General features: G+C 36.7%; 1 protein-coding gene across 9 annotated transcripts in view; it reads right to left on the reverse strand.

Annotated features, from left to right (window-relative positions):
• Positions 1-24,196, reverse strand: part of ERBIN (erbb2 interacting protein) — a 150,612-nt gene that overhangs the window by 23,968 nt on the left and 102,448 nt on the right. For 7 of the 9 annotated variants that reach the window (XM_007974003.3, XM_007973987.3, XM_073014725.1 and 4 more), the window contains 5 exons: positions 11,283-11,382; positions 6,564-6,685; positions 5,451-5,624; positions 3,316-3,501; positions 1,133-1,247 (listed from right to left, as the gene is read on the reverse strand). In XM_007974003.3, coding sequence (XP_007972194.1) covers positions 1,133-1,247; positions 3,316-3,501; positions 5,451-5,624; positions 6,564-6,685; positions 11,283-11,382 — 697 coding nt within the window. The remainder of the gene's footprint in view (positions 1-1,132; positions 1,248-3,315; positions 3,502-5,450; positions 5,625-6,563; positions 6,686-11,282; positions 11,383-24,196) is intronic. The other 2 variants (XM_007974011.3, XM_007974032.3) reach the window with 1 other exon arrangement.

The following is a 24,196-nucleotide window of genomic DNA, read 5'->3' on the forward strand; positions in this document are numbered from 1 at the left end:
ATGAATGGTAAACTCTCAATATGTGAGGTGGTTGTGTGTGTAGCAATTATATGAACAGAAACAGACAAGTGTTCATATTCCATAATGGGTAGTATAAAAAGTAGTATTTTTTCAAAGTAGTGCTAAAAAGGTTGTTTTTTAAACTAACTCAACTAGCCAAATCATGGAAATAGTGTATATAGACATATCCATAGAAGATTATATGAATTAAGGATATCTTTGATGTTCTGAGATCTTAGGAGCACAGCTCAAGTAGTCCGGATTGTATTTACAGTTAACAGTAGCAAATGGGACTCTAAGTTTGATCTCAGTGTATTTAGGTTTTGAGCTCTTAACTTAACCATTAAAATAGATGGTTGTTAGGTTCTTTCTTAGATACATTCCACTTCCTCCTCATCATGGGGGCTATTGTGACAATTAGATAATAACACGTAAAATATTTAGCATAGTAACTAAGCAATTAGTGCTCAACAAATTTTAGGTATCACTACTACAAGTATTATGAACCCAAGCTATCCAAGGGCCACCTTGATAATAAGTATCATTGATGCCATAAAGACAAACGGCTAAACATTTGAGGATGATGATGTAAAGATACTCAGGTGCTGGAGGGGAGGGGTGAGGGAAGGGATAGATACCCTTCAAAATCTCTAACAGTCTAAGATTGTCTTATATGAAAGAATGGCTGGCAGAGGTTGGACAGCGTGTAAAAAATGTTTTGCGATAGAATGAATAAAAATAAGGTACTGTGCTGAAAGATATATTATCTAGCCTATTTGATGCAAAATTGTTCATTAGCCTCATTGTATGTCAAATCAGATATGTACACATGGATAAAATTAACTCAAAGCTCACACAGCAGATAAGTGGCAGATATGAAATTACAATCCAGGCTTATGTGTCGGTAAAGTCCATCCTTTATAAGTAAATTTGCATGAGGAGAAAGAAAAGACTATCAAGGCCTTTCACTAAAAATGAGAGAGAGGGAAAGAGAACCTTTCAGAAAGCCAAGCTTAAAAATTTGTTTCTAAAATGTTTCAAATAACATAATACTGAATGAAATTTATTCCAAAAAAATTAATAAATTTATTGAGGCAATTTCTACTCTTAGTACTTTCCTTCAACATCTAACCTTTTTTGTTATTACTAAGTGCTACAACTTTTGGCTGATTAATAGAAGTTTCAATTAATGGTGGTCGCATCTCCGCCATTTTCATCTCTTCATCAGAAGAAAGTTCTTCAGATTCCTAGTAAAAAGCGGGGAGGGGGATAAAAATTAAATTTTTGTTTCTTCAAATAAATATTAAGTCATAAGACTTTAAAGGGAAGACAAATATTATAAACATATATTAAACCTTTTCAAGATATTGCAATAAAACACAACCAGTCCTTCCAAGCCTGTTTGTACAATTTGCACCTCTATCCTTTTCATGGCATCATTATCCTAATCAAACATTAGGATACTGCTCCTTCTATTCCCTTTTTTATACTGAGATATTCACGTGCTGCATCTGCTATAATATTCTCACAACTATAATAACTTTCAACCATATATAGCTCTATGAATTAGAGTAACACTCTATTAAAAGCCTTTAGTGGCTCCTCAAGACAACAGAACATTAAGTCCAGACTTCTTAGCTTGGCTTTTCAGAGCCCTGTAATCAGGGCCCCCTATCTACTCTACCGATCTTATTTCATAATATTGCCTCTGACTCATTCAGTAACGTAAAATGTTATTTTCCATATGTTCCAAATGCCATTCTTTTGCTCTCATAATTCCTTCCCCTTTCATTCCATTTTCCTGTATCTGTGAATTAAAATCTTCCAAAACACAGGTGAAATGCCCCCTTCTCCTTAAGGCAGCCATAAATCTTCCTTCTAAATTTTTGCAACACTTAGTACCTTTTTAACACACTTAGCACAGTGTATCCTTAATTATATGTGCTTGGATTCATTTAAATCCCTATATCCACTTATCCATTCTGCCACCTTACCTCCAAACACAGTGCCTTACACATAAAAATTACACTAAATGAGTCATAAGTTCACTGTAACAAACCCAGTAATTTTTTCACAGCCTATGTTACATTAGCTTCAGTACATACCATAGTGTATTGAGTGATATTAACCATCCTTTTTTTAAAAAAAAATTATTCCTGTTGTAAATGACAGCTCACGGATAACCAGGAAAAGAGATGGTGTGCTTGAATGCACTTTGAAATTTTAGGGATGAAGATGTCTTAACTTAAAAAGCCACTTGTAGCTAGTATACACTGCAGTGAACAATGCAGCTATAAATCAGAAACACTTCAGATATTCATATTAAAAAGTTACAGCTTCACTATTTTACATTACCATTAGCAGCATATGAAGGGAATATAAAATGGTGCAATCATTTTTTATTCATGAAAATATATATCCACACAAAAACCTGTACACAAAAATTCACTGCAGACTTACTCATTACAGCCAAGAAGTGGAAATAATTCAAATGTCCATTAATTGAAGAATGGATAAACAAAGGGTGGATATACACAATGTAATATTATTCAGTCATAAAAATGGATGCTGTATTGATATATGCTATAACATAGATAAACAAACACATTATGCTAAGTGAAACAAACCAGGCACAAAAGACCATATATTGTGTGATTCCACTTAAATGAAATGTCAAGAATAGGCAAATTTATAGCGACATATAAAGTAGATTTTTGGTTGCCTAGCGCTGAAGGGGATAAACAGTGAGGAGTAACAGGTAAGGAGTAGGGGATTTCTTTCTGGGGTGAGAAACATGTTCTAAAAGTGATTGTAGTAATGGCTGCACAATTTGGTAAATATACTAAAAGCCACTGAATTGAATACTTTAAATGAGTGATTTGTATAGTATGTGAGTTGTATCTCACATAAAGCTGTTTAAAAAAAAAAGTTCCAGGTCTTATTAATCCACTAGAAGGAACTCCACATCTAAAACTGTCTCAGACATTCACATTCAAGGACAAATGCATAAATAAGTTAAATAACTGGGTATGCTTATAGTAGTCTTTTCATTTTTAAGATACAGAAATAAAAGCAATTATGTATTTTACAGTAGCCTCGACTACCTATAATCTAATTCGCATAAACATATGAATACAAAGGGCATAATAATTTGTAAGTTTAAAGTGACAAATGAGTGATATTTTTGCAGATATGAAATTTCTCAATGATGAATGCATTAATATACTTTCTACAATCAATATCAGGTCTTTAGCAATAATAAAATATTAAATTGAAAGTTCTTATGATTGCTCCAAAATAATCATAAAATCATACCTCAAAAACATCATCATGGTTAACAATATGCTTCAAGTCCTCAGAGGCTTTCATATTTGCAGTCACTGGTAAACTCCCAGGACTAATCTCAGCTTCAGGTTCATTGATCTTCTGTATAGAGTTTCCTATCATATATTTTTCTCTTTCATCAACTTTGCTTTTTACTGTAGTAGTACTTTCTGAGGTCTAAGTAAAAGAAAATATAAAGAGCTCATATTCTTTTAAGTTTTATATGTATTTTAAAAGTTCAGATAAAAATTTGTAAGCAATTTGCCAACTTCCAATTCTGGGACTAATCTCAAACACGAAAACTTTAAACATAGAAACCTGTGACACTCACAGATAAAATGCTCATTTTAAGATCACGTGGCCCCCAAAGATCCATGAGCCACATTAAAATTTAAAAGTGAGCCAATTTACTTTCCTCTTAGAAACTGCAAGGCTTGTAAGTGTGGACAACTAAGTCACTTAGCTCAGCATACTCAACTCCGGATGGTTAAAATTGTTTTCTGCTCATTGTGGACTGAATAGTAACTCTAATGACATGTAAAACTTTTGTTTCTGTGATACAATAATGTGTGTGTGGCAAAGTCCTAAAGGAATATACCATTTAGGAATTTGTGAAAGTTTCTGAAACATCCCAAGGAAATGAATGCCAACTGTCTGTCATTGCAATTACATTTAAAATGAGAATGGGGCAAAATGGATCAATATTACTGGGGGAAAAAAATTTCCATCAAAATAATTTTTCTGGCATTCATTATGTTCTTTGTTCAGACAATGATTTTTTTAAAGGTTACGCTGACGCTACACTGCCAATTGGACATTCTATAGCCAGAGAGTGGTAATGACAGTAATTACGGACTTCACTGATTATTACAGTTTCCCAGTTCAGGTAGCTGAGAACAAAACCTTAAACTGGCAAGTGCAGTCATGTGGCACTTTACAACAGTGATATGTTCGGAGAAATTTGTTAGGTGATTTTTTTACTCTGTGAACATCATAGAGTGTACTTACACAAACCTAGATGGTATAGCTTACTACACAAATAGGTTATACGTTATATAGCCTATGGCCCCGAGGCTACAAACCTGTATAACATGTTACTGTACTGAACACTATAGGCAATTCTGACACAATAGAAAGTATGTGTGTATGCAAACATATCTGAATATAGAAAAGTTGTGTTATGATGTCATTAGGCAATAGGAGTGCTTCAGCTCCATTATATGTTTTTTCTTTTTTTGAGACAGTGTCTCGCTCTGTCACCCATGCTGGAGTGCTGTGGCATGATCACAGCTCACTGCAGCCTTGAATTCCTAGGCTCAAGGGATGCTCTCACCTCAAGTCTCAAGCATGCCACCATGCCCAGTTAATTTTTAAATTTTTTGTAGAGACAGGTTGTCTTGCTATGCTGCCCACGCTGGTCCTGAACTCCTGGCCTCCAGCGATCCTCCTGCCTAAGCCTCCCAAATAGCTAGGACAACAGGCACACATCACCAAGCACAGCTAATTTTTTTTTTTTTAACTTTCTGTAGAAACAGTCTCACCATGTTCATCAGGCTGGTCTCAAACTCCTGGGTGTAAGCAACCATCCCACCTCAAGTCTCCCAAAGTGCTGGGATTACAGGGGTGAGCCACCATGGCCAGCCATCTCCCTTATATTCTTATTTTTTGTTTTTGAGACAGAGTGTTGCTCTGTTACTCAGGCTGGAGCACAGTGGTGCGATCTCAGCTCACTGCAACCCCTGCCTCCTGGGTTCAAGCGATTCTCCTGCTTCAGCCTCCCAAGTAGCTGGGATTACAGGTGCCCACCACCATGTCCAGCTAATTTTTGTACTTTTAGTTGAGATGGGGTTTCACCATGTTGGCCAGGCTGGTCTCAAACTCCTGACCTCAAGTGATCTGCCTGCCTTGGCATCCCAAAGTGCTGGGATTACAGGCGTGAGCCACTGCGTCCGGCCCCTTATACTCTTACAGGACCACCATCGTACGTATGTGAGCATGTTGACTGAAATTCATTCTGTGGTGCATAACTGAACATTTAGAGTACGTGAAAAGGGTCACTATATCAACTGCCATTTAAAAATAAGAACTTGAAATAGGCTTTGGTTAATCCTTTTGAATTTTCTAACCTTCACACCCACATCTTTATTTGTATCTTGTTGGTCTTCATGTGGTTTCAAATCTCTTCCAGAGTCTTCATTGGTCTCTTCATCTTTTAATCTATGTACAATGGTTTGAACCGTTTTGACCATATTCTTAAGCTCATCTGGATATGGTGTTGGGTATCTTTTTAAATTTCCCTCCTAGATAAATAAAATAAGTGAAATATGAAGTACAAATATTTCTAATGTCAATCTCAAACAAAATTTAACCTACAATCCATCTGAATTACATTAGATATTAAGCTCATAGAGATAACTGTGAAGACAGATGATAGACTTTGAAAGCATTTTAGGCTTAATAAAAATACGGTTTTATAACAAAATAGTAAGACTTCACAGTAAATTTCAATGTTTTAAAAGTTTTATCAGACTCAAATATTTCCATTTAGAGATATACAGTATGAATATTGCCAAAAATTGTGCCACTTAGCTTTGAAACAGATACACATTTTTCAGCTAGATATTCATCTACGTATATATAAAATTCAGATATTCGTATATTTATGTCTCACATACCAAGAGCCATATTTTTCCAAGGTCAGCCTGTCATTTTCTGAGATTCAGCTAAGTTTGTATAAGGGGCAAATAATTACATTCATAAGTAACTCAAAAATATGTATTTACTACTCCTATCACTGTGATATGTTTTCAATTCCATAAACAAAATGTTCATTACAAAGAGTTCTTTATCTCTAAGATGTATAAAAATAAATCATTAAAGAAAGGGAAAGCAGAGAAAATCATCATTGCAAACATGGTGGGGGGAAGTCAGCTAAACTGAAGTTAAACATAAAGGGCACTAATTTGAAATAAAGTGTTAGTTCATTTCTCTAGCCTATAATAACGTTTTCCTCTTATAGTTATATATACTATGAAATTTAGTTTTAAATCACACAGTTTTATATTGTTCCCACATTCTTTCATGTCTGAAATATTTGGAATCAATAACACTTCAAGTAACTTGAGGACAAGGAATAAATCCAATACTTTTTTATATCCCCAAACATCATAGTATATATAGTACCAACTTAAATATCAACAGACTTGTTTCAAATTTTAAAGAATAAAGAACAGACTCACCCTGGGAGGTGCCTCCCTTTCATCTTTGTCTTCATCACATTCAAATGCAACTTGAGCCCGCTGTTTCCTCTGTTCCTCCCACAATGAAGGGTTAAAACTTTCATTATCTGATATAAACATAACTAGAGAAAAGTAAGAAACAAACAAAAACCTACTATATTTTACTGTAATTATGGAAAACTATCACTTGCTCATAATTTCTGTATGAGTTATGTTCATTACAATAAGTCTAAAATAGTTAAGAATGGTCAATGCAAGAAATTAGAAATCCTAATGCATAGGCTGATTCTTGATAATGTCAATGTAAGATTTCTTTACAATGTCAATCACATATCCTTTCTTCCCTGAAGCTGATTCGTCTTGTTTTTTTTACCAGAAGGGTTCCTGAAGAGAATCTACCAATGAAAACACCACAGATATATGGTTTTGGGCAGTGCTCTAAAAGGTGCTATGGTAGAAATGCAATTTCAACACTGTATTAAACATTATACATAACATGGATTATATACTAAGTAAAGTTCTTACAATATATTTTCTATATCAAAATGTAAAAAAATGGAAATTTTAAGGTAAACCCAACACTTATATATTCCATCAGATATATAGGGTGAACATCCCTAATCCAAAAAATCCAAAATGCAAAAAACTCTAATGAGCACTTCCTTTGAGCATTGTGTCAGCACTCCAAAACGTTTGGATTTTGGCACAGTTTGAATTTTGGGTTAGAGAGGTTCAACTGATAAGAATTCTGCAAATATTCCAAAGTCAAAAAAAAATCAAAACCTGAAACACTTCTGGTCTCAAGCATTTTGGATAAGAGATACTCAACCTGTAACATCAAAAGCAAAGATTTAACAACTCTCAGTTTTTTGTTATTATTAGGCATCTAAAAAATACATAAGGCTTAAAAATTAATTCATTCAGCTATTATATATCATTCCATAGAAGTTGTGCAATACAAAATAAAATCACAATTTTTTTGCCCATTAAAAGAAAATGACTATCCCCTACTCAAAACAGAGATTACAAGTATCCAAAATGAGCTTTAAAGAACCCCAGAAACTCCTGGAATACCCAAATATGGTCAATTAGAATATTTCCACAAAAATAACATAATACAAAAACTTCTAATTGTCATTTTTATTAAGCCTTTATTTGGGGCTTGCTTAACCTTTTAAAATCTCATATCCAAACTAAGGATGTCATGAAACCAACTCTTACCAATGGGAATGAAATTCTTTAATTTAGCCTCTTCTTTGTTTTCATTACTCCAAGATTTTTTTTTTCCTTATAATTGCTTTTTTTAATTGCTTAACACATACTCAATGAAGTAATGTATTTGTTTTTGTTCAAAACAAATGTGGAATGTGATTCAAATTCCTATTGACATACTTCTGTGGTATCATTGGAAAGGCAAGGACAGACCAGCCGTTTCCAACAAAGTCTATTTTTTAACTCATATAATTCCCTCTCCCTTGTAATTTCTATCACCAGCTTGGCCCAGAGATTCCAATTAGTGTTAGATTATGTCTAAAGCAATTTTACACCAGAACTTATTCAGAAGCCCAAGGTAAGTTAACTTTTACCATGCTTCTTATTCTTGTCAAATTCTGATCACTCACACTTTCTACTCTTTTGTATAAATCTCACATCTTTGAAGATTCAGGACATCAGATAGTATCACTTTCTATCCATTCTAGAGACTACTCAAACTGATCACCCAGGTATAGACTTACTGAGGACTCTAGTATTTTGGCTACAGATTTTTCTCTCCACCTAAGACCTGCTAATACCCTGAATGACGTCAATGTGGGATGATAAGCCCACCACCTCAACACTACAACTTTATAATTCCTTGATGTCCTCAATCCCAATGTCCCTATGCATATCAGCTAAATGATTCACAACCACAGTCATACTCAGGACTTTTCCACCTCTTTGACCACGATGCCTGTTCTTCCAAATCACTCAATTCCTTATTACTGCTGGTAAACTTTCAGTTCCTTAACTACCTTTCTTTTGCTCCTTGTAAAATCACTCTAGGTTTACTTCCTTCTCTATTAAGCTTAGATTTTATGATACATTAATTACTACGACTTCCCTGAAATGCCCTTACCCCAACTTCCAAAGGCAACTTCCACTTCATTATAAAAAGAAATGCAATAAAAACCCTCAGACTCATATTTCCACTAATATCCTGCTTTCTTAGCTACAAATGTATTGTTACAGGAAGGCATACTTCCCTTTCTCTCTGATTAAGACTGATTCCTCTACCTAGGCCCAAGATCTTACCCCTACTCTTGCACATTTATTCATCACTATCTACCTTTAGAATCTTTCTTTTTTCCTTCTTTTTTTAAATCTTCCCACCTTCAGAATCTTGAAGGCAATAATTTTTGCCTTTACTTAGCTCTAGCACAATACCTGTCACAAAGGTGGGATGAAAAACAGAATTGTGAACAGTGTCTACTTCTCTCAAATTGGTATAAAACCCAAACACAAATACGTAATATTTTTTGACTCATCTATTTCTTGGAGGCACTAGGATAAAGACAAAAGCCTTTCTTATAGTTGAAAGGAAATTCATTCACCTTGTTTAGTACTCTGTGTATAATATCCATGAGACACTTTAGGTGACAAATGAACTCTAAGAGGACCCAGAATATCATAATTGATACTGTATTTCAAACTTTTCTATTAGAAACTCTTCAAACAAATTTCAAAATCAAAAATTAGTAGTGGCAAGATTTTGCTACTTCTATTCTTCCTATCAGAAATAAATGTTTTACCTGAATTGTGATCTCTTTTCAAATTAAACAGGAAGGGAATAAATTACAATGATAGAATAGAAAAAGAAGGCAAGGTAGATTTGAATCATTAAAGTAGAAACCAGTATGAGAAGAAATCAAGACACGAATATACCTATGATTCTGACAGTTTAGAGGCAGAATGAGTAAACTTTTTCTATAAAGGGTCAGATAAATATTTTAAGCTTTGAGAGAGGCAACTAATGATAACAGCATCTATTTTGGAAGATTGTAAAGATGAGAAGTTATGGATATATAAAGTGCTTAGCATCGTGTCTGACTCAAATTGGCTATTATTTTTACATTGCTATAGCAGGTTTAGCTTTGAATTACTGAAATGGAATAAAAACTTATTTAACTTATATTCCAGAACTAGTGCTAAACTATTAGAAAACTCTTTACTTTCTATAGGGTAACTATTTCTTGCTCTCTGCCAGAAGCAATAAAAGACTTGCTTTGATAAGTTATTATTTCATGGGTATAATCTGATGACTTGTATTTATATGTAGCAAAACCTGTTCAGCTTTCTAATCCAATTAGAAGATTTGTGAGATAACTAACATAAAGAGCTTCATTCACTGGAGGTTCTATAGTTAAAGCTTTGAGAATAGGTTTACAAAGAATCTCTCTTCCATGTATTTAAATTCATCCATAATCTCCAAATTTAGCAATACAATAAAATATGGAAGTATGTTTCCATAACAAAATATAGTATACTTAATATTAAGCTGTCAATAGTGATTACTGTTTTATGTGAACAATAATTTCATGAATTAGAAATTAAGTTAAAAATAGAAATGCAAACTCTGCTTATGCTGTAAGCAGTGCCATGTGGGGAATTACAATAAATACTCGAATGCATCAATAACTAAGTTTTTTTGTTTGTTTTATTCACTAAAACTTATGTCTCAATTTCCTACTTTTCTTTGTCTCTGAAGATGATTTCTGGAAAATAGGAAGTAAGGGTAAGCATCCTCTAAATAATGTTACAATCAGCTATGCAATATACTAGATAATTGTTCTTTTACATGAGAGGACAGAATACTAGCATAAGTATCCCTTATCTGAAATGCCTGGTTCCAGAGTGTTTTGTAGCGAACGAATGTGGATGTGCTTCAAAAGAACTATTATCATCATTTCAAGATAAGGAAACTGAAGTTCAATAATCTATTTAACTTGCCTGTGGTATAGTTTATAAATTAAGACTGATGATTGAAATGACTGATTTACATTTTTTCTTCAGTGTTTCTATGTATTAAAAATTAATTTATAAATAATTTCAAACAACAGGTATTTTCACTGGTGTCAGAAAGAAGATACATAAAAATTACAGTTACTTTAAGTGTAATATAATAAACACACACACACACATGCAGAGAGTACAACATATACTAGAAACAATTTGCTCGTTAGTCTAAAAGGTTGTCGCACCATAATCTATAAAAAACATCTGTGCCCAGTAGTAAAAGGTATATTCCCCCTTGTCGGGCAAAATAAAAGAATTTAAGAGTAGCATTTATAGTCAGAGTTCAACAGATTATGCTGATCTAGTGTGTAGATCCAAGTGTAATATTAAGCTCACAAGTGAAGAAAATATTTCCTGGTTTAATAATTCTTATCACATAACACTTAACATTTATTCCTAGCATACAGCTAAATGTTTTTAAGTTACCAATTTTAACACTGTGGTTTAATTTAAAGGAATCATTTAAGGAAGCATATGCTACACTTATACCTCTAAATTCAACCCCTGAAATCATGCCCTATTTTTCCATTATTTTGAAATGAACTTTTTTGGTCAATTCTCTAAAGTCCCATCAAACTAGTAAAAGTCTTCGAGACTTAAAGTTCACTTCACACCTTTTAAATTAGTATGTGTTTTTAACAAGAAAATAGATTATGAAATTCCTACCATCCTCAGTCCTTGGCTGTTGAGGGAACATGTAGTTGGTAAGCACCATTTTCTGGGTCTCTGAATCAGTTTCTTTTTGAAGAGGTATCAGGGGTTTGGACTAGAGAAGGAAAATAAATGCTTAATTTTCAATAACCCTAAAGCAAATACATATTCAGCAATTCCTCTGCAGAAGTACATACCACTTTTTCTATAAAATATCAATGTGTAGGTTACAAACAAATCTAACTATATACAATAATACTTTTGGCATTGATTTGAAACCATATTAAAATCCAACAAATAAAATTTAGTTTTTAGTATAAAGTAAGTAAATCAAGTTAATGAAATATCAAGTTTTAAAAGATTTCATATACTAAGTTTACCCATAGTCCATTACTTATTAACAGAGTGATATATTTAATAAAGTTATAAAATAAGCCTTTCCATTGTATATTATTTTGCCCTCTCTAGTATTCCCCTTCGCTAAGATGCTTTTGGAAAATATTACTTGGAAGGGTTAGTCTGGTTATCTAAATGTTTATTCTAGTTAGCAGCTGAAAAGAGAAAGATGAAAACAAATCATCACTGAGGAAAAGAGAATGATGATTCTCTTCATGAAAATCATTGTTTTCATCATGAAAACAATGACGAAAAGAGAATGATGAAAAAAAGCTTCTCTTTCTTCCTCTTGTGCACTCCTGTATCCCATTTACAGTAATGACACCAGTAAGTCACTCAGTGGTGGAGCCCCCCAGGAAATTTGGACCTTCTTTTTTCTTATGATTTTTTCCCTAACTAGTTAACAAATGTTATCCATCTATTTTTTAATATAATTAATTCTTTTTGCTATTCACCTAAAATCCTACCAATAAAAGCCTTGGCTGACTCCAGACGGACAGAGAACTACGCAGTTCTCCCCTCACATGCCACCCTATTACTTAATTCTTTGCACCTACTTCTGTGAAAACCTTCCAGCTAGTTAATTCCATTCTGTAATCTTACTCCCATTCAAACATTCCCCTCTGTTCCTCAGCAAACAAAAACTGCCCTACATTTCAAATTCCTGAACAATTTCCTTGACCCTCAGATAATGGAAATGGTAGCTCTACTCCCTTCCCAAAGACAGTGCTTCCCTCAGGCCTCAAATATAGGGGTTAATTTATTCTCTCCTACCTCATCCGCCCCAAGTCAGGAGGTGAGGGTAGCACTTACAATGCTGTGACATCATTCCTCCCCTATCCTCAGATTTAAATTCCTGTTCCTTTGAGGCATATAACCTGTACCTTCCATAGTCAATCTCTTGTCCTATTATCTACTGGCCTCTTGGTGGTACTCATCTATTCTTGGCTCTTTTACACCAAATTTTTCCAAAGTCATGGGTAATTCAACATATACAAAACACAGATGACATTTCCATACTTTTGGCTTCTCAGCAGATGAACAATGTGTGAGAAGAAAAACATAAGTCCCCTTAGATGAGCATTTAAAAATTATCTGGAAGCCTTTTAAAAACTCATCGCCCTGAAAATCTTCTAAAACTGTTATAATTGTTGCGTAACTCTGTGACTATACTAAAAATCACTGAATTGTATCCTTTAAAAGGGGTTCATTGTATGGTACATGAATTACATGTCAACAAATATGTAATAAGAAAACTAGTCACCTGTTATTTATGAGGCACAGAGACAGAAAAAGGAATTGAGAACAGTGTATCTGGCCTCTCAGTTCCCTGAACACCCAACTTCAGAGATCTTTAATCCGATTTCATTTCAGATATTCTATTCCTATGCCACGATTCCTAAAATATCACCTGTAAATATTCTTCTCTGAAATATAAAAATGACTCATTCAATGAATATTTACTAAGAGCCTTTTATATTGCAAAGCACTATGACAGGCCCTGTGTACAGAGTGGTGAGCAAAGCACGTTATCTTTACTGACTTCGTAGAGTTTATGAGAGGAAGAATACAGGTAACAAAATAGGCAACTGCAATTGTAATTTCAAGTGTAATTACAGGGTAGACAGGGTACAGTATGCAGGGAGAACATATAGGAGGAGAAATTCACTTCCCATTATCTTGAATGATTAGCAAAGCATTCCTGAAAGAAAGTCTAAGGTGAGGATAAGACGGTAAGAAGCCAGGTAAGAAAGAGAAGGAAGAATGTTCCAAGAAAGCAGAACTGATTTGGAGAAATGAGAATGAATGTGTACGAGATAGAGACAAAACCACAAGATGAGCAGGCTCTTGAGGCATATGATATAAAGAAAAAAGAAACAATGAAAAGGTTTTTAAGTAGGTTAGTGCTGGGATCAGATTAAAGAATCACTCAAATTACAATGTGGTTCAGATTGGGTAATAAGGGATTGGAACTGGGAGCAACACTGGAGGCAGAGACCTATTAGGAAGTTAGCTCAACACTGTCAGCACTGTTCGAAAGAACTGTAAGATAAGACAAAAATGAGAACCACAGATTATTTATAATTTTTTCTTTTCCTTTTTTTTTTTAAAAGAGAATCTTGCTCTGTCACCCAGGCTGGAGTGCAGTGGCATGATCATAGCTCATTGTAACCTAGAACTTCTGGGCTGAAGCAATCTTCCTGCCTCAGCCTCCCAAGCAGCTGGTACTACAGGTATGTGCCACCATGACTGGCTATATATATATATATCTTTTAAGAGATGGGGTCTTGTTACGTCACCCAGGCAGGTCTCAAACTCCTGGCCTCAAGTAAGCCTCCTGCCTTGACTTCTCAAAGTGCTAGGATTACAGGTGTGAGCCACCACGCCCAGTCTGATCACTTTAGAATCCTTTAGTAGTCATATATTTTAAAATGGCAAAAAAAGATGAAATTTTGATAATGCATTTAACTTTACATATTCAAAATATCATTTTAACATATAATCAAAAAAATTATGAACATGACCATATATATTCCCTGTTAATACCAAGGCTACAGACACCAGTGTGTATCTTACACTCACACCAAATCTCAATTTGGACCAGTCCCTTGACACTAGTAGCTATGGTACTGGACAGTGCAAGTCTTAAGTGAAAGATGATGGTGAACAGTATTTAAGGGAGTGGCAGTAGGGATAAAGCAAAATATACAAACACTTGAAGATGTTTAAGATTCAATACGGCTTGTCTATGAACTGGACTGAAGTACAGGGAAAAACAGTAGTTACGGGTTGTATTTCCAGGCCTCTGCCTCCATCAAGTATTATTTACCAAGCTAAAGAAGCTGGGGGGTTGTGGGGGAAATATATTTGGGGCAGAAGATGGTATACTCAATTTTGGGCTTATTGAATTTGAGACATTTAGGTGGCAATGTTAAGCAGGAATTGAGCTATATGAATGTGAAGCTCTGGCATAAGAACTGGGCTGAAGATACTGTTAGGAATAATGAGGATACAGATAGCAATTTCAAGACAAAGTATGGAGAAATTAAAGCAGAGCCTAGGGTAACCATGAGGAGCACAAACATGTAAGGCACAGGCAGAACAAATAGTCTGAAAAGGAGACTGAGGAGCAGTCAGGCAAAAGGACAACAAGCAGAGTATGGTAACACAGACATCATGCAGCCCTCCCACTCCACTGCTCTCACACTACTTGCTGATCACCCTCAGCAAGACTACTAATACCCTGACCTTTTAACATTCTTCCCACCATTTACTCTGTCTTTGACTACCCTTTTGTACCACACTGTATCTTAAACCACTTTCTTGCCACAAATCAAGACCTCCTCGCTGCATTATTCTTTTCTTGCACCTGTCTTGGCAAAACTACAGCCCAAAATCCTTCCAGTTGTGTGCTTTCTATATATTTCATTGCTGAGCAAATTAGTATCACCACAAACTTGTGGAGTGATTATTAATTTGTACTCATATTAGTGTACTGATACTAGTAATACTTCAACCAGGCTCTACATGCTACCTGAAAATCCTTCTATGTTTCCTAAATTATACTCTGAAAATATCTTCCCTAAAAAACAAACAAACAAACAAAAAAACAATGATTCAAGAACAGCTACGAGGTTGTGCGGGGTGGCTCACGCCTGTAATCTCAGCACTTTGGGAGGCCGAGGTGGGTGGATCACGTGAAATCAGGAGTTTGAGAACAGCCTGGCCAACATGGTGAAACCCTGTATCTACTAAAAATACAAAAAGCTAGGTGTGGTGGCAGGCCTGTAGTTCCAACTACTCAAGAGGCTGAGGCAGGAGAATTGCCTGGAGGAGGAGGCTGCAGTAAGCCAAGATGGAGCCACTGCACCCCAGCCTGGGAGACAGAGTGAGATACTGTCTCACACACACAAAAAAAAGGACAGCTATGAGTATGGAAAATTCTACATTCTAAGAGTATTATCACGTATACTATTTCCTCTCCTCCCTTTCACAAACCTCATACCCAACTCCCTCCAACAGGCTCAAAATACCTGGCATAGCTTTTCTATCATTTTCGACCCATTATCCAACTGCTTCTCATTTTTTTTTTTTGAGACAGAGTCTTGCTCTGTCGCCCAGGCTGGAGTGTGGAGTGCAGTGGAGTGATCTCGGCTCACTGCAATGTCCACCTCCCGGGTTCAATCAATTCTCCTGTCTCAGCCTCCTGAGTAGCTGAGACTACAGGTGCATGCCACCATGCCCAGCTAATTTTTGTATTTTTAGTAGAGACGGGGTTTCACCATATTGGTCAGGCTGGTCTTGAACTCCTGATCTCAGGTGATCAACCCGCCTCGGCCTCCCAAAGTACTGGGATTACAGGCATGAGCCACCACACTTGGCCCTCAAATTCTTAATCTTACTCGTCACACAGCTTCTTTCCAACAACCTGTAAACATGCTCTCCAATATTAAAGGATCCCTGCACTTTTCCTGCTGCTAGCCATCAATTTCTTTACGTTCCATTCCATTTTCTTCTCATCCAACCTTCTTAAAGAGTAATCAGAACTGGGTGGAGCTCACAGCAGCTCAAGGAGGCCTGCCTGTCTCTGTAGACTCCACCTCTGGGGACAGGGCACAGCTAAACAACAACAACAACAACAACAACAACAACAAAAAAGCAGCTGAAACCTCTGCAGACGCAAACGACTCTATCTGACAGCTTTGAAGAGAGCAGTGGATCTCCCAACACGGAGGTTGAGATCTGAGAACGGACAGACTGCCTGCTCAAGTGGGTCCCTGACCCCTGAGTAGCCTAACTGGGAGACATCCCCAACTAGGGGCAGACCGACACCCCACACCTCACACAGTGGAGTACACCCCTGAGAGGAAGCTTCCAAAGCAAGAATCAGACAGGTACACTCGCTGTTCAGCAATATTCTATCTTCTGCAGCCTCTGCTGCTGATACCCAGGCAAACAGGGTCTGGAGCGGACCTCAAGCAATCTCCAACAGACCTACAGCTGAGGGTCCTGACTGTTAGAAGGAAAACTAACAAACAGGAAGGACACCCACACCAAAACCCCATCAGTACGTCACCATCATCAAAGACCAGAGGCAGATAAAACCACAAAGATGGGGAAAAAGCAGGGCAGAAAAGCTGGAAATTCAAAAAATAAGAGCGCATTTCCCCCTGCAAAGGAACACAGCTCATCGCCAGCAATGGATCAAAGCTGGACGGAGAATGACTTTGACGAGATGAGAGAAGGCGGCTCCAGTCCGTCAAACTTCTCAGAGCTAAAGGAGAAATTATGTACCCAGCGCAAAGAAACTAAAAAGCTTGAAAAAAGAGTGGAAGAATTGATAACTAGAATAATTAATGCAGAGAAGGCCATAAACGAAGTGACAGAGATGAAAACCATGACACGAGAAATACGTGACAAATGCACAAGCTTCAGTAACCGACTCGATCAACTGGAAGAAAGAGTATCAGCGACTGAGGATCAAATGAATGAAATGAAGCGAGAAGAGAAATCTAAAGAAAAAAGAAGAAAAAGAAATGAACACAGCCTGCAAGAAGTATGGGATTATGTAAAAAGACCAAATCTACGTCTCATTGGGGTGCCTGAAAGTGAGGAAGAAAATGGAACCAAGTTGGAAAACACTCTTCAGGATATCATCCAGGAGAACTTCCCCAACCTAGTAGGGCAGGCCAACACTCAAATTCAGGAAATACAGAGAACGCCACAAAGATACTCCTCGAGAAGAGCAACTCCAAGACACATAATTGCCAGATTCACCAAAGGTGAAATGAAGGAAAAAGTTTTAAGGGCAGCCAGAGAGAAAGGTCGGGTTACCCACAAAGGGAAGCCCATCAGACTAACAGCAGATCTCTCGGCAGAAACTTGACAAGCCAGAAGAGAGTGGGGGCCAAAATTCAACATTATTAAATAAAAGAATTTTAAACCCAGAATTTCATATCCAGCCAAACTAAGTTTCATAAGTGAAGGAGAAATAAAATCCTTTACAGATAAGCAAATGCTTAGAGATTTTGTCACCACCAGGCCTGACTTACAAGAGACCCTGAAGGAAGCACTAAACATGGAAAGGAACAACTGGTACCAGCCATTGCAAAAACATGCCAAAATGTAAAGACCATCGAGGCTAGGAAGAAACTGCATCAACTAACGAGCAAAATAACCAGTTAATATCATAATGGCAGGATCAAGTTCACACATAACAATATTAACCTTAAATGTAAATGGACTAAATGCTCCAATTAAAAGACACAGACTGGCAAATTGGATAAAGAGTCAAGACCCATCAGTTTGCTGTATTCAGGAGACCCATCTCACATGCAGAGACATACATAGGCTCAAAATAAAGGAATGGAGGAAGATCTACCAAGTAAATGGAGAACAAAAAAAAGCAGGGGTTGCAATACTAGTCTCTGATAAAACAGACTTTAAACCAGCAAAGATCAAAAGAGACAAAGAAGGCCATTACATAATGGTAAAGGGATCAATTCAACAGGAAGAGCTAACTATCCTAAATATATATGCACCCAATACAGGAGCACCCAGATTCATAAAGCAAGTCCTTAGAGACTTACAAAGAGACTTAGACTCCCATACAATAATAATGGGAGACTTCAACATCCCACTGTCAACATTAGACAGATCAACGAGACAGAAAGTTAACAAGGATATCCAGGAATTGAACTCCTCTTTGCAGCAAGCAGACCTAATAGACATCTACAGAACTCTCCACCCCAAATCAACAGAATATACATTCTACTCAGTACCACATCACATTTATTCCAAAATTGACCACATAATTGGAAGTAAAGCACTCCTCAGCAAATGTACAAGAACAGAAATTATAACAAACTGTCTCTCAGACCACAGTGCAATCAAACCAGAACTCAGGACTAAAAAACTCAATAAAAACCGCTCAACTACATGGAAACTGAATAACCTGCTCCTGAATGACTACTGGGTACATAACGAAATGAAGGCAGAAATAAAGATGTTCTTTGAAACCAATGAGAACAGAGATACAACATACCAAAATCTCTGGGACACATTTAAAGCAGTGTGTAGCAGGAAATTTATAGCACTAAATGCCCACAAGAGAAAGCAGGAAAGATCTAAAATTGACACTCTAACATCACAATTAAAAGAACTAGAGAAGCAAGAGCAAACACATTCAAAAGTCAGCAGAAGGCAAGAAATAACTAAGATCAAAGCAGAACTGAAGGAGAGAGAGACACAAAAAACCCTCCAAAAAAATCAATGAAACCAGGAGTTGGTTTTTTGAAAAGATCAACAAAATTGATAGACCGCTAGCAAGACTAACAAAGAAGAAAAGAGAGAAGAATCAAATAGACGCAATAAAAAATGATAAAGGGGATATCATCACCGACCCCACAGAAATACAAACTACCATCAGAGAATACTATAAACACCTCTATGCAAATAAACTAGAAAATCTAGAAGAAATGGATAATTTCCTGGACACTTACACTCTCCCAAGACTAAACTAGGAAGAAGCTGAATTCCTGAATAGACCAATACCAGGCTCTGAAATTGAGGCAATAATTAATAGCCTACCAACCAAAAAAAGTCCAGGACCAGATGGATTCACAGCTGATTCTACCAGAGGTACAAGGAGGAGCTGGTACCATTCCTTCTGAAACTATTCCAATCAATAGAAAAAGAGGGAATCCTCCCTAACTCATTTTATGAGGCCAACATCATCCTGATACCAAAGCCTGGCAGAGACACAACAAAAAGAGAGAATTTTAGACCAATATCCCTGATGAACATCGATGCAAAAATCCTCAATAAAATACTGGCAAACCGGATCCAGCAGCACATCAAAAAGCTTATCCACCATGATCAAGTGGGCTTCATCCCTGGGATGCAAGCCTGGTTCAACATACGCAAACCAATAAACGTAATGCAGCATATAAACAGAACCAAAGACAAAAACCGCATGATTATCTCAACTGATGCAGAAAAGGCTTTTGACAAAATTCAACAGCCTTCATGCTAAAAACTCTCAATAAATTCGGTATTAATGGAACATATCTCAAAATAATAAGAGCTATTTATGACAAACCCACAGCCAATATCATACTGAATGGGCAAAAACTGGAAAAATTCCCTTTGAAAACTGGCACAAGACAGGGATGCCCTCTCTCACCACTCCTATTCAACATAGTGTTGGAAGTTCTGGCTAGGGCAATCAGGCAAGAGAAAGAAATCAAGGGTATTCAGTTAGGAAAAGAAGAAGTCAAATTGTCCCTGTTTGCAGATGACATGATTGTATATTTAGAAAACCCCACTGTCTCAGCCCAAAATCTCCTTAAGCCGATAAGAAACTTCAGCAAAGTCTCAGGATACAAAATCAATGTGCAAAAATCACAAGCATTCTTATACACCAGTAACAGACAAACAGAGAGCCAAATCATGAATGAACTTCCATTCACAATTGCTTCAAAGAGAATAAAATACCTAGGAATCCAACTTACAAGGGATGTAAAGGACCTCTTCAAGGAGAACTACAAACCACTGCTCAGTGAAATAAAAGAGGACACAAACAAATGGAAGAACATACCATGCTCATGGATGGGAAGAATCAATATCGTGAACATGGCCATACTGCCCAAGGTAATTTATAGATTCAATGCCATCCCTATCAAGCTACCAATGAGTTTCTTCACAGAATTGGAAAAAACTGCTTTAAAGTTCATATGGAACCAAAAAAGAGCCCGCACTGCCAAGACAATCCTAAGTCAAAAGAACACAGCTGGAGGCATCACGCTACCTGACTTCAAACTATACTACAAGGCTACAGTAACCAAAACAGCATGGTACTGGTACCAAAACAGAGATGTAGACCAACGGAACAGAACAGAGTCCTCAGAAATAATATCACACATCTACAGCCATCTGATCTTTGACAAACCTCAGAAAAACAAGAAATGGGGAAAAGATTCCCTATTTAATAAATGGTGCTGGGAAAATTGGCTAGCCATAAGTAGAAAGCTGAAACTGGATCCTTTCCTTACTCCTTATACGAAAATTAATTCAAGATGGATTAGAGACTTAAATGTTAGACCTAATACCATAAAAACCCTAGAAGAAAATCTAGGTAATACCATTCAGGACATAGGCATGGGCAAGGACTTCATGTCTAAAACACCAAAAACAACGGCAACAAAAGCCAAAATTGACAAATGAGATCTAATTAAACTAAAGAGCTTCTGCACAGCAAAAGAAACTACCATCAGAGTGAACAGGCAACCTACAGAATGGGAGAAAATTTTTGCAATCTACTCATCTGACAAAGGGCTAATATCCAGAACCTACAAAGAACTCAAGCATTTACAAGAAAAAAACAACCCCATCAAAAAATGGGCAAAAGATATGAACAGACATTTCTCAAAAGAAGACATTCATACAGCCAACAGACACATGAAAAAATGCTCGTCATTACTGGCCATCAGAGAAATGCAAATTAAAACCACAATGAGATACCATCTCACACCAGTTAGAATGGCAATCATTCAAAAGTCAGGAAACAACAGGTGCTGGAGAGGATGTGGAGAAATAGGAACACTTTTACACTGTTGGTGGGATTGTAAACTAGTTCAACCATTATGGAAAACAGTATGGCGATTCCTCAAGGATCTAGAACTAGATGTACCATATGACCCAGCCATCCCATTACTGGGTATATACCCAAAGGATTATAAATCATGCTGCTATAAAGACACATGCACACGTATGTTTACTGCGGCACTATTCACAATAGCAAAGACTTGGAATCAACCCAAATGTCCATCAGTGACAGACTGGATTAAGAAAATGTGGCACATATACACCATGGAATACTATGCAACCATAAAAAAGGATGAGTTTGTGTCCTTTTTAGGGACATGGATGCAGCTGGAAACCATCATTCTCAGCAACCTATCACAAGAACAGAAAACCAAACACCGCATGTTCTCACTCATAGGTGGGAACTGAGCAATGAGATCACTTGGACTCGGGAAGGGGAACATCACACACTGGGGCCTATCATGGGGAGGAGAGAGGGGTGAGGGATTGCATTGGATACCTGATGTAAATGACGAGTTGATGGGTGCTGACGAGTTGATGGGTGCAGCACACCAACATGGCACAAGTATACATATGTAACAAACCTGCTCGTTATGCACATGTACCCTAGAACTGAAAGTATAATAATAATAATAATAATAAATTTTAAAAAAAGAGTAATCAACGTTATGTGATTCCATTTCATCATCTATTTATTCCTTAAACTCCTTCAATCTGGGTTTTGACATATACCTCTATAATTACTTTAGCTAGTTGCCACATATAATGGATATTTTTCAGATTTAATCTGAACTGACTTCTCAACAGCATTTATCTTATTAACAACTTCTTTCTTCAGGCCAGTTTCTTCACTCTTAATTGAGACCATCATCGTTCAGTTCTCCTTCTACTTCTATGGCTACTCTCTTTAAGCCTCTTAGTCTACTGCCATTCAAATGTTGGTGTTCCTCAGGATTCATCCATCACTAACATTTTAAAAGTTTTTTAAATATAATTTTATATAATTCCTTTTGAGAAACAACAAAAGCTATGAAACCATTCCCTAGAAAAAGTTAATTAAGATCATAGGCTGAACACCAATGTGTATTTCTTCTTGTGCCACAAATCTTTTTAAATAAAGTGAATACATTTTTCCAAATAAGCACAAAGAATAAACCTATAATAGTACTGAAAAAAGAAAATGTGGACTTCAGGAGCAATTTTGAGAAATTTCTGAAGGTTAGAAATTTTTAAATAGAGAAACCAAGAGCACAGAAACCATACAGAAGAAAATGAAGTCAGGTTCATGGTCACCAGCGTGTTTCTATACATAGCTACTTGGATATATCAAAGGTACTTCTAAGTCAACATGTTTAACTAGAACTTAACATCTTCCCATAAACATATTTCTTCATTTGTGGTTAGTTTTCCTGGTTGTGGCAGCATTATCCACCTAGTCACTGAAGCCAAATCTCTGACCCTCATCTTTGCTTTTACTCTCTTTTCACATACATGCATTCTTCATGCTCTATTGATGCAACCTTTTAAATTATTCCTCAAAAATACCTGCTCTTCCCTCAACTCTGTTTCATTACTTTAGTTCAAGGCAACATATTCTGTTGCCCAGAGTATGACAATGTCCTCCAATTCAGTCTCCCCTGCCTTCATGCTTGGCACTAACCCCTGATGAATCCATCTTCCACCATGCAGCCAAAAAGGCCTTTCTAAAATATCAATGAGATCAGACTATTTGCCTGTTCAACATTACACTGGTTCCCGTATTATCCTATATGTGTCATAAAAATCACTTCTTCTATACTGATGGCAGATATGAATAATTGATCATGACTAGAATGATCGAATGTCCATTTTGCCTGAGACAGACACAATTTACACATGTTGCTCTCATGTAATTATCAATGGAGCCCCTTTCACTCCCCCAAAAGTGTCCTATTAGGGACAATAAATTACACAGCCACCCAAATCACAGCAATTTTCCACTAGCTTGAATTTAAGTCAGAATCTGCAACACAATTTTTCAGGAAGCCACTCATAATTGATAAGAGGACAAGATTTTTAAAAACCTTATTTGCCATCCTTGAGATACAATACAAGTTTCTCTGCATGGCATACAAGATCCTCCATCAACTGATCTCTATCTGCCTTTGTAGCCTCGTTTTCTACCTTTTCCTTCTCACTGTTATACTCTAGTCACAATGACCTGCTTGTAGAGTTATGGAATATACTACGCTGCTTTGCACCTAAATGCTTATGCTCATGATATTCTTCCAAACCAGAACACTGTTCTCTCTTTTTTTCTTTAAATCCTACACCTAGTTGGTCATGGTGGTGCAGGTCTATAATCCCAGATACTCAGAAGGCTGGGGTGGGAAGATCACTTGAGCCTGGAAGTTTGAGATCAGACTCGGCAACACATGAAAACCCAATCTTAAGGGGGAAAAAATAGACAAAAAATCCTATTCCTCTTTTTTATTTAAAAAACTTTATCTTACAGATAGAATCTTGCTCTGTTGCCCATGCTGGAGTACAGTGACAGGCTCACAGCTCACTGTAACCTTGAACTCCTGGGCTCAAAGGATCCTCCAGCCTCAGCCTCCTGAGTAGCTTGGACTTGTACAGGCATGTGCTACCCTACCTGGCTAATGTTTTAATTTTTTTGCAGAGATGGGATGTTTTTATGTTGCCCAGGTTGGTCTCAAACTCCTGGCTTCAAAAGATTCTCCCACCTCAGCCTCCCAAAGCTCTGGGATTAGAGGTGTGAATCACCATACCCAGCCCCATTCCTTTTTTGAGAGATAATTCAGGCATTGCAGGCATTTCCTCCTCTTCAGAAATTCGCCTTTACATCCCTGTTATCTTCCCCATCTTTGATCCTAAAGCTTAGTCCTATTAAGTCTCTTAACCACATTGTATTAAAGTAACTTTCT

Source organism: Chlorocebus sabaeus, chromosome 4, assembly GCF_047675955.1.
Source record: "Chlorocebus sabaeus isolate Y175 chromosome 4, mChlSab1.0.hap1, whole genome shotgun sequence".
NCBI classification, from domain to species: Eukaryota; Metazoa; Chordata; class Mammalia; order Primates; family Cercopithecidae; genus Chlorocebus; species Chlorocebus sabaeus.